The sequence below is a fragment of the Heptranchias perlo genome, chromosome 11 (genome assembly GCF_035084215.1).
Source record: "Heptranchias perlo isolate sHepPer1 chromosome 11, sHepPer1.hap1, whole genome shotgun sequence".
NCBI lineage: Eukaryota > Metazoa > Chordata > Chondrichthyes > Hexanchiformes > Hexanchidae > Heptranchias > Heptranchias perlo.
Genome location: NC_090335.1, coordinates 75922632 through 75934275, shown reverse-complemented (window position 1 = coordinate 75934275; position 11644 = coordinate 75922632). Strand labels below are relative to the sequence as shown.

At 46.4% G+C, this 11644-nt stretch overlaps 1 protein-coding gene across 1 annotated transcript; it reads right to left on the bottom strand.

Annotated features, from left to right (window-relative positions):
• Positions 1-5630: 5630 nt before the first annotated feature.
• LOC137326866 (lysozyme C-2-like) lies at positions 5631-11069 on the bottom strand. Its single transcript, XM_067992249.1, has 4 exons — positions 10940-11069; positions 8972-9145; positions 7638-7716; positions 5631-5697 (listed from the first exon to the last, which is right to left on the bottom strand). The coding sequence occupies exons 1-4, from the start codon at positions 11067-11069 to the stop codon at positions 5631-5633; spliced, it is 450 nt and encodes a 149-aa protein (XP_067848350.1).
• Between the last annotated feature and the right edge of the window lie 575 nt (positions 11070-11644).

Sequence of the window (11644 nt, the reverse complement as noted above, 5' to 3'; positions counted from 1 at the left end):
AAGAAGATGGTGGTGGGCCATCTCCTTTAACCACCGTAGTCATCGTGGTAATGGCACTCCCACAATAAAAAGAAAGACTTCCATTTATAAAGCACCTTTGACGACATCCCAATTACAACAATTGTACAGGGCTTTGATGAGACCTCACCTGGAGTACTGCATATAGTTTTGGTCTCCTTATCTCAGGAAGGATATGTTTCCCTTAGAGGCAGTGCAATGGAGGTTCATTAGATTAATTCCTGGGATGAGAGGATTGCCTTGTGAAGAGAGGTTGTGTAGAATGGGCCGATACTCTCTGGTGTTTAGAAGCATGAGAGGTGATCTCATTGAAACATATAAGATTCTGGGGGGGCTTGACAGGGTAGATGCTGAGAGGTTGTTTCCCCTGGCTGGAGAGTCTAGAACTAGGGGGCATAGTCGCAGGATAAGGGGTTGGCCATTTAAGATTGAGATGAGGAGGAATTTCTTCACTCGGAGGGTTGTGAATGAGGAAGTTGGAAATGGGGCATGCACAGCGCATGTCATCAGCAGCCTGCACCTTTTAAAGGTGCAGGTGCACATTTCAAATGGCAGGTACATAGCGTACTTGCAGGAAGGAAAGATGGCCACGAGGATAGCAAGACCGACACGAGAGAGGGCTCCTCGCTTCTCCGATGATGCACTGGAGGTCCTGGTGGAAGGGTTGGATGACAGGAGGGCCAACAGTTACCCGCAGGGTGGCAGGAGACTCTCCAGACTGCAGCTTCGCAGGCATTAGTAGGCTGTGGTGCAGGAAGTCAACGCCAGGAGTATTGCACCATGCACGTGGATGCAGTGCCGAAAGAAGTTCAATGATTTGTCACGAGTGGTCAAAATGAGTGAATGCAAGTATCAAGTGGCACATCCTACCAACTGCACCATTGCTCCAAGCATCACACGCCCCGTCACCCACCCACCAACAAACACTGTCCATCCATACGCAATGCTGCGCTCAGCATGCTGCATCTCACCCGCACATAGTACCATACTTGCAGACCACACAACCAGCACTCACAGGTCACACAAACTGGCAGCTGTTCGACCATGACAGGCACATCACCCACACACTTTGCAGGATACTCACTGACACACTGTCCTCTGTCTTGCATGAGAAGGTGGTGCATAACAGCTGGCAGCAGGAGGGACCTGAGGGTGGACGGGCACACTTATACATCCTCACCTCCCTAGAGGAGACAGTGCTTAGGATCATTGGGCGGGCCTTCGCTGCAGCCGTCACAGCATGCCGCGCTGGAGGTCCCGATGAAGGGTGTCTCTGCATATCTATTGCTCCTCCTTTCCCACATCTTCCTCCACCCATAATCTTTTCTGACTCATGTGCTGCAGATGCTGTCAGCATGCACGTCTTACTTGCTCCTCTCCCCACTCCACAACTCAACCTGTTTCCCTTTGTCATTGCAGATACCCAAGAACACGTGGCGGCACCGTCCGAGGAGGAGGAGGAGGAGGAAGACACTGAAGCCACACCGTCACTCGATCTGACACTTGCTTCCACCAGCTCAGAGACTGACACTGCACGTCCTTTAGAGGCTAGGTTAGAGGAGGAACCTGCACGTGGTGAGACACTGAGCACAAGTGCGCAGGAGCCGGGGCGGGGGGATCAGATACCAGATGAGCTAGTTCGCTGGAGGGCGAGGTTGCTCACTAGTTCTGCTGCAGAGGACTTGGATGAGGACTTCGATGGGCCAGGCTACAGAAGATGGCTGATGGGCATACACCACCAAATGCTCAGGCCACTGGAAAGCTTGCCAGAAAGCCTGCGTACAATGAGGAGGGGCATGGAGGAGTCCAGCTCCAACTTGGCACAGGGCTTTACGCAGAGCTTGGAGCCCATCCTTTCCAGCATGGAACTGGTGGTTACCTCCATCAGCACACCTGTGGAACCAACCATGATGCAGTGGCTGATGACTGATGTCACAGCTTCCATTGCAGCACAAACATCTGCCATCCAAGGTCTGACTGCTGCGTTTGGAGCTCAGACTGCTGCCTTGGAAGCTCAGACTACTGCTATCGTGGGTCTGGGGACCACTGTGGAACAGGGTTTCCCAGGGCGTCAAAGCACTCCGGCAATCCGTTCTCCAGCTGATCACCAGGATTGCTGATGCGCCGCCCCGTGAGAGTGGCAGTGGCGCCATGGCAGTCGGACCTGCTGTCCTCTGTCAGGACAACAGTCTCCCTGCTCCCACCCCTGCCACTCTGCCAGTGCCCCTGTTGTTGCCTATCGGCCAGGCAGGCCAGACTGCTGCAGCCCATGCTGAGATGGTGCAGTCTGAAGCCGGGCTGTCCTGGCACAGAGCTGCTCGAGGTCGTCCTCCAAGGCCATCTGCACGTTCCTCCATTGAAGGCCAGCAGCCTCCCACCACCCATGCTCCAGCCACTAGGGAAGCACCTCGTAGGAGCACTAGGATAGGTAAAGGCACACAAACAAAAGTCACTAAGGGAATGCGTTAGCATAATTTCATTTATTCATTGATAAATGTGGCTTTGAATTTGCATTTGGTGGTGGTTTTTATTTATGCAATGAGCTGAGAGAGAAACCAATGTGTAATCAGATGGAGGGCGATTTGATTGTCTTGTGGGAGCGGAAAGGTGGGGAATGTAGGACTGTTGGTGAGTTGGGGGATGTAGTTGACATTATTGATAGCGGGCATGGATCAGGCGAGCACGCAGAGCCCTTGCAGACAAGGCTTGTGGTTCCTGTTGCATCTTTGCATCTTCCTCCACTTCCTCTTCTGGCTCCACCCCCCCTTCTCCTCCTTCTCAGCCTCTTCGTCCTCCTCCTCCTCAGCCTCTTCCTCCTCAGCCTCCTCCTCTTCCACCTCTGGCTCAGGGTCTTCTCCAATCATTGGTGGCAAAGGCTGGTCCCTCATTATGGCAAGGTTGTGCAACATGCAGCATTACACCACCAATCTGCCCATCCATTCAGGGGAGTACTGCAGGACTCCTCCAGACCGGTCCAGGCAGCGGAAGCATTGTTTGAGGAGGCCTATGGTGTGCTCCACGATGTTGCGTGTGGCAGCATACATCTCATTATAGGCCTGCTGTGCACATGTGCATGGGTTCCTGTCATGAGCCACGGCGTGAGGGGATAGCCCTTGTCGCCCAGTAGCCAGCCTTTGACTTGCAGAGTCGAGTGAAAGATAGCTGGCACGTTAGACCTCTATAGAAATGAATGACCAATTTTGTTCTTTCAACATTTGGATTTACCCTTCACACTCTCAGACCATTTTTCCCCCCAATACATGTATGTTTGTACTCAACTATTCCAATGGTCTCCTGTCCGGCCTCCCACCTTACACCCTCCATTGACTTGAGCTCATCCAAAACTCTGCTGCCTATCTCTTAACTCACACCAAGTCCCGTTCATCCATCACCCCTGTGCTGGCTGACCTACATTGGCTCCCCGGTCCAGCAACGCCTTGATTTTAATATACTCATTGTTTTCACATCTCTCCATGGCCTCGCCCTCCCAATCTCTGTAACCTTCTCCAGCCCTGCAATCCTCCGAGATCTCTGCGCTTCTCCTATTCTGGCCTTTGGCACATGCATGATTTTCATCGCTCCACCATTGGCTGGCGTGCCATCATTTGCCTGGACCCCAAGCTCTGGAATTCCCTCCCTAAACCTCTCCGCCTTTCTACCTCTCTCTCCTCCTTTAAGATGCTCCTTAAAACCAACCTCTTTGACTAACATTCCTGTCCTAATATATTCTTATATGGCTCGGTGTCAAATTTTGTTTGATAACGCTCCTGTGACGCACCTTGGGATGTTTTACTATGGTAAAGGTGCTGTATGATTTCAAGTTGTTTTTGTTGAAGGAATGTTGGACACACTGACCGCTTAAAGTAAAAGGCCCCTTTTCTGACTTAAAAGCAGAAAATGTTGGAAATACTCAGCAAGTCAGTCTGTGGAGAAGCAAACAAAGTTAAAGCTTCAGGTCGATGACCTTTCGTCAGAACTGGAAGAAGTTGAAGATTAAACAGTTTTTAAGCAAGTACAGAGCCAGGGAAAATCAGGGGCGGGGGGGAGGTGGGTAAGGAAGGGGAGGAAAGAACAAAAGGGAAGGTCTCTGATTGGGTGGAGGGCTGGAGTTATTAAATGACAAAAGGGATGATGGTGCAAAGTAAGGAGGGTGGGAATGGGACAAATAAAGAAACAACAGTTGGGTCTCGAGGAGCTGTAAATGGCAATATCAGGATCATTACAAGCACTTGCCGTTCCTCGAGCTTCCGTTAAGCTTCATTGGAACAGTGTAAGAGGCCGAGGACAGAGAGGTCAGAATGGGAGTGGGACGGAGAATTAAAATGGCAAGCGACCGGCAGGTCAGGGTCACGCTTCCGGACTGAGCGGAGGTGTTCAGCAAAGCAATCACCCAATCTGCATTTGGTCTCCCCATTGTAGAGCAGACTGTGTTGAGAGCAGCAAATACACTATACTAAATTGAAAGAAGTACAAGTAAATCGCTTTACTGACTTGTTGTCACCTGCCAGGCCCATTTTTAGGTTGACTCACTTTTGGGGGCTATGTCAGCTTTTGCTAGTTATCTAGGGTGGAATGTTTGAGAACGTAAATGAAAATGAAACACTCAAGGCCTGCTTTTTTATGCTGTGCTTTATTTAATAACTCTGGTTGGTACAGCTGTAAAATAACTGCCGAGAGGAGTTCAGCGGTTCCAACTGCAGCTAGAAGCATTACAGAAGTAATGAAGGGAATTGCTTCAAGGCTGAGACGATTTAACGGTTACCATGGTAGCCCCCTCACCGTCATGTAATTGTAACAAGCATCATTTAAAGCGCTGGTGTTCATGTCGCCATCTTGTCGGGAAGTTTGGAGCCAGCCTCAGGTGCTGAAAGTGCCACATTGTTGATTGGGGATCATTCGCATCGGGTGCCATAGATTGGTTTATTTGCACCCCCCGTAGCCCAGGGATATTGAAGCCAATTGTAGCCTTCTCTCCTCTCCCCTCACAACTATCTCAGCACAGACAAGGGATCAGATCCAGGACCTATATAGTATTTATTCCTGGGGTCCACATTGAATGGTGAGTTACACACTGATGCAACAGGATATGGACATCTCCTGTACTAGGCTCACATGACCTCCCTCCAACTGGTGATCAGATGGTGGGTGGGGGGGGGGTCACAGCTCCTGACAATCACTTCCCCTCCCCCATCAACGGAAGGTGTAGAAAGCGATTCCCATGGGGTTAACTATTTAACGTCTCTGGTAAGTGCAGGTTAAAGAGATGTGAATGCTCTAGCAATGCAAAGCTAACTAGCAAAGGAGCCTCATGCTGCATTAGGGATGGAGGGAGTGGGACTGGCGAGTGGGGTCTCTTCCATCTTTATATTTGTGATGTGGAGATGCCGGTGATGGACTGGGGTTGACAATTGTAAACAATTTTACAACACCAAGTTATAGTCCAGCAATTTTATTTTAAATTCACAAGCTTTCGGAGGCTACCTCCTTCCTCAGGTGAACGATGTGGAAAATCCACATCGTTCACCTGAGGAAGGAGGTAGCCTCCGAAAGCTTGTGAATTTAAAATAAAATTGCTGGACTATAACTTGGTGTTGTAAAATTGTTTACAATCTTTATATTTCGCATTGGTGCAGAAACTGGTCGACCTCTTGCCCCATGCACTTCCTCTTCCAGTCAGGCCTGCAATAGAAAAGAGCATCAGACATGAAAGAACAGTGACAGTGAATAAGGAGAGTCCCACAGCATTTGTACATAGACTTTACAGCACAGAAACAAGCCATTTGGAGTAGTTGTGGTGAATAGCGTAGATGCATTTAAGGGGAAGCTGAGAATCCCTACGTGGTCAGTTTTCGGTAAAATATTAAAATGCCTACGTGGCAAAGAAGCAGAATGTAAAATGGTTAGAAAGGGTTAATTAGTTAGTAACTGAGATTGGTACAGGTGGCCTGGCCTCCTGCTGGGCCATATGTTTGCGTAGTCAGCAGGTTTGCATTGTCTTATCAATGTAGAGTCTTTGATGTGATTCAAGGACTGGTCTGAATGTCTCCATGTTGATGGCAGATCAATATAGGTAACGAGCTTAGCCAAAGTTGAAAGACATTCCAGGTTGGGAGATAAGGAACAGAAGGAACAGGGAAGAACATTCCAAGTTGGAAGGTGAGGAAGTATCCCCTTTGATGTCTAACAGCAACATGGTCAGCACATGGATTATCTATGATTGGCCGGAAATAATGTAACCTCGCATGGCAACCTGTGCCCGGCTTATGATTGGTGTTGACCCTCGTTAAGTATGTTCCAACCCTATTGATTTGTATAAAAACGTGTGGATTTCTGTATGTTTTTGTTCTTGCTCTGCCAGCATAGAGGGACTCTATCAGGAGTCCAAATCAGTGCTGCAGACTAAGAACCCTGCTATTAAAGTTGTGATGAACTTTAAAATACATTCGACTTCAGTTTTTACTGAACCAGACTGAGGGGAAAGAATCCGGTTCGTCAAAGCTAGGGAGGGAGGGTACATGAGGCAGAATGGAATAGAAGGATATACTGATAAAGTGAGATGAAATAAATAGAGTGGGAAGAGGCTCGCGTGGAACATAGACCAGTTGGGCTGAATGGCCTGTTTCTGTGCTTTAAATTCTATGTAACACGGCAGCCAACTTGTGCACAGCAAAGTCCCACAAACAGCAATGAGATACATGACCAGATGATCTGCTTTAATGACTTTAGATAAGGATTAAATGTGGTTCAGGGCAGCGGAAGAACACCACTGCTGTTCTTGAAATAGTCCCATGGAATCTTTTATGTCCATTTAAGAGAGCAGTTTAATGTCTCATCTGAAAGATGGCACCTCGACAGTGCAGCACTGGGGTGTCAAACTAGATATATGCTGAAGTTTCTTATTGGGGTTGAGCCCATGACCTGATAGAGTTGCCAACCCTCCAGGATTGTCCTGGAGTCTCCAGGAATTGAAGATTAATCTCCAGGACACTGCTGTGAGCAACACCCGGGAGAAACATCATAGGGGCATCAAACAAATTATGTTTTTTAAAATTTTCTTGAACAGTTTCATTTATTAGTTATAAAAATATTGGGGATGGGGAGAAAGACTGTTTGACTGACAGTCAAGATTAATCCAGTTGGGCAACAAAGATTCTGTACCCTTTCCAATTGGCTGGGAAGGCAGTGGTGCCTGGAAGATGGATCAATGGTGGGGGGGTGTTTCGAGATGGGAAGTCATGGGATGAAACTTCCGGGAATGCTTCGAACCAGAGTTGGCAACCCTATCTTCTGATGCAGAGATGAGAAGGCTACTACAGAGCCACAGCTGACACAAATCAAGCCTCGTCACACTGCCTCCTATTCTACCTCATTCCTAAAAGTCTTGGGACTCCTAACCTATCAGCATGAGTATTTCCTTTATCTTATGATTTTAACACCTAATTTTGGCATCACCTAAATACTAATTTAATTCTGTTACTTTTATCACCTGTGGTGATGTCCTGCACTGTGGGCCGTTCACCTTGGGGTCTCATTTAAAAACTTTTTTCCATCACTTTGAATTGCCAACATGAATATTCAAAGTTTTAGCTTGAGGCAAAAAAAAGCAGGGTTTAGTGTACCAGATTTCCATTCCAAGCTGGGTGACAACTACAGACTTGACACATTGAATGTCATCAATGATGTCATCGTCCAGCAAATCTGTAAGAAAAATAAATTGGAATAAATATATTGTAATTGCTACATTACAACAGTGACTACACTTCAAAAGCACTTCATTGGCTGTAAAGCACTTTAGGACATCCTGAGGTTGTGAAAGGTGCTATATAAATGCAAGTCTTTCTTTTAAACCAGGCTTATTTCAGTGATGATGCATAACAAATGATCTAAGGGACCATGAACAAATGGTGGTTTTAAATGTGGTTTAGTCATAAATGGGTACCATAGAGTTAAGTGTTAGGTTCCCCCCCCCCCCCCCCCCACACACCCCATTCATTATATTCAATAAGGACCTGGAGGAGGATATAGGCAGTACCACAATTACATTTGTGATTGGTGCCAAATTCTGTGGCAAAATCAGAATCATAGAGGAGGGAAACAGATTGCGAGTGCATTTGAATAAAATGGGGACTTGACTGATACAGTCCCACCAATCTTATCCCTGCCGAACCAGGTACCTCTGTGGGGAGAAATGGCAGTGGGTTATTCCACCACGTCACACAAACAAGTTGCCTTTGCCGGATAACACTCATGGTATGGCAGTTTAATCGTTATTTTTCTGGACTAGTAATCCGCTGACGGGGGAGTCTACGACAAGGGGACATAACCTTAAAATCAGAGCCGGAGCGAAGTTAGGAAACACTTCTTCACGCAAAAGGTGGTAGAAGTGTGGAACTGTCTTCCACAAAAAGCAGTAGATGCTAGCTCAATTAATAATTTTAAATCTGAGAGCGGTAGATTTTTGCCAGCCAAGGGTATTAAGGGATATGGAGACAAGGCGGGTGGATTGAGTTAGGATACTGATCAACCATGATCCCATCGAATGGCGGAAAAGGCTTGAGGGGCTGAATAGCCTACTCCTGTTTCTATATGCCCATAATTATGTGATAATGACCAGATAACCCTGTTTAAGCAATGTTGGTTGAGGGATAAATATTGGCCAGGATACCAGGGAGAACTCCCCTGCTGTGAGATCTTTTACTTCCACCGGTGAGGACAGGCGGGTCCTCGGTTTAACATCTCATCTGAAAGACGGAACCTCCGTTAGTGCAGCACTCCCTCAGTACTGCACTGGGAATGTTAGCCTCGATTATGTGCTCAAGTCTCTGGAATGGGACATGACCCCACAACCTTCTGACCCAGAGTCAAGTGTGGTACCCACTGAGCCACAGCTGACACATAAAATGATACGTGACACAAAAGAAAACAACCAAGGTTATTGTGTTGATTGACCTACTGTGACAGTTGATCCCACAGAGATTGTAGGAGAACTTGGTCGTACCATCATTACACCACTGCCTATTGTTAATCTGGAAAATCCCGTAGTTAGTTGACGAAATAATCCCTTCATTCCGGTAATTTTTGATTGTTTGTGCGTTGAAGCCACTTGCACTATAAGCCATGCACAACCCTACAATTAAGATAACACAAGGACACCATTGTTTGTAATACTTCACAAACACAAATTTGATTCATGTTAAACCTTAGTTTTTTTTTAAACTGTCCTCATGAGGTGGTTAAATACTGACAAGGCTGCACTTCCTGCCAGGGTTGCCAACCCTCCAGGATTGCCCTGGAGCATCCAGGAATTGAAGATTAATTTCCTGGATACTGCTGCGAACAAAACCCCCAAGGGAAAAGTTATAGAGGCCTTAAAAAAAATTTTTTTTTTCATATTCTTTGAATACTTTTGTTTTTTAGTTATAGAAATATTGGAAATAGGAAAAAAGGCTGTTTGACTATGCAGGGCAGTTGGAGGTGGGAGGTCTTATGATGAAACCTCCAGCGTTGACAACCGTACTTACTGTCCAGTCATTGTAATAAGTGATTTTTAAAAATACTTCAGAGGGCATAAAGAGTGAAACCGCATGATGCAGACTGGAGTCATGTCATTGAATTGGATTCTCTGTTCTGAAGGACGTTGATGAACTCCTTATATTTTTGCAACAATCCAACAGTTTTCATTACATAGAATTTTACACACAGAAATATGTTGGGGTTTGTGCTTCACACAAGCCTCCCACCATACTTCATCTCACCCTATCAACATATTCTTCTATTCCTTTCTTCCTTATGTACTTATCTAGCTTCACCTACAGTGAACCTATGCTATCGCCTCAACTACTCCATGTGGTACCGAATTCCACATGCTCACCAACCAGTCTCTGAGTAAAGAAGTTTCTCCTCAATTCATTGTTGGATTTATTAGTGACTATCTTATATTTATGGCCCCTAGTTTTGGATTCCCCTACAAGTAGAAACAATCTTCTCATGTTTTGTTTCTGTTGCTAGCCCACAAAAGACCAGATTTGTTAGTTCAGTTTCATAACTCACCACAGTGGGATGTTAGCTCACGACCTCTGGGCTACCAGTCCATAGCATAACTACAACAGAACTCGAAACTATAGAATGGCTCCAAGATCTCTTGTAGCAGCAACCATCTTTCATTTGCTCTCTCGTCTCCATTGCCCTTGTCAGAAGGCTCCATTCCATCTTGGTGAGTCCCATTAAGAGAGTCTCTCTCTTTTCCTCTCTCTCTCTCTTTCTCTTTTCCTCGCTCTCCCTCTTTCTCTTTTCCTCTTTCTCTCTCCCCTCTCCTAAATCACAGTTCATTTACAATGGTTTTTATTGAGTGACCTTGGTAAAGGGCTGGGGTCCATAGTGCAGGATACTTGTTAGACTGATAATAGAAGAGATGAAGTAAATCAAGTTGCAGTGATTGGACGATCTGAAGGATGGGAAAGAGTTCCACAGTTTTGAAGTTGTGGGAAAGAGTGAGTTGGATCCAGGGACAGAAGTGAGACCAAGAACAACCAAACAGCACAAAAAGTGGCTACCGATGTAGGTTTATCTACAGTTTGTTTGTAGATAGAGATTGCACAAACTGGAGAAAGACACAAACACAAACGCTGTTTCCAGGTGTCTCTGTTTTTTTCCCCTGACGTTTACTGGGGTACAGTCCACAGGCCATCACCCAAGCTGAGATCAGTGAACGGGCTGGAACCGTGGACCTTCTGGTCTACATTGGTTCAGTCCCGCACCACATGCTGCGTTTACTATCTAAGCCACTGAGATGACCAGAAATCTGTGGCCTTAAATTATCACTATCAGGGAAGGGAGTGTGGACCAAGGGAAGGCCCTGACCCAGTGGGGATGTACGAGTGCGCCGGCTGTGTTTAACTAGCGCTGACGCATTGAGACTCACAGTTAGCCAGGCTGTATCCGTGAAATCCATCCAATCCGTGTGCCTTTAATGTCTGTGCAAGCTCACATCTCTCAAAGATTTTGGCACTCGTGGCCAGAAGCAGGAGATTGAGTACAAGGAGTATCTTCATCTTGTCTCTGATGGCACAGGCTGGAGACTGGTATTGATTCTGTCCTTATATAGAAATACGTTGGAGCTATGTTCAGCTCACAAAGTTCCTCAAACACGACGCTGGAATGAAAAGCAAAAAAAACGTTTTTTAAAAATGACCAAATGTCCCACTGATTTAACAATCATCTGTTGTAAAAGGGGAAGGGATTGACACAGAGTCTGCAACCAGGGCAGATTTGTTTCAGTTCTTTCCCTATCCTTCCTGAAAGCACTGGCTCTTGCTGGTCACATTCCCAGGGACACCAGCAGCCCTTCCTAGTCCAGTTGGGAATTTTTCATGTGTGAGGAGGATCTGAGAAAAAAAGAAACACTTGCATTTATGTAGAGCCTTTCACGACCTTGGGATGTCCCAAAGCACTTCGTAGCCAAGGAAGTACTTCTGAAATGTAGTCACTTGACATCCTCAGATGTCTCTTTTCAAGAGTGAAAAGCCCAAGTATTTCTGGTTTTTCCTCATAACGCAGAACTCTAGGACTAAGGAATAACCTGCAATGTTGGAAGGTTCCCCCAATGTGTCTTGATAAGCGTGACTGA

Excerpts from the sequence above, each read along its gene's own strand:
- LOC137326866 (XM_067992249.1), bottom strand. The coding sequence starts at position 11,069 with ATGAAGATACTCCTTGTACTCAATCTCCTGCTTCTGGCCACGAGTGCC. Across the intron at positions 9,146-10,939 it reads CGGATACAGCCTGGCTAACT|GGTTGTGCATGGCTTATAGT; the intron begins GTGAGTCTCAAT and ends TCTTAATTGTAG. Across the intron at positions 5,698-7,637 it reads CAGCTTGGAATGGAAATCTG|GCCTGACTGGAAGAGGAAGT; the intron begins GTACACTAAACC and ends TTTCTATTGCAG.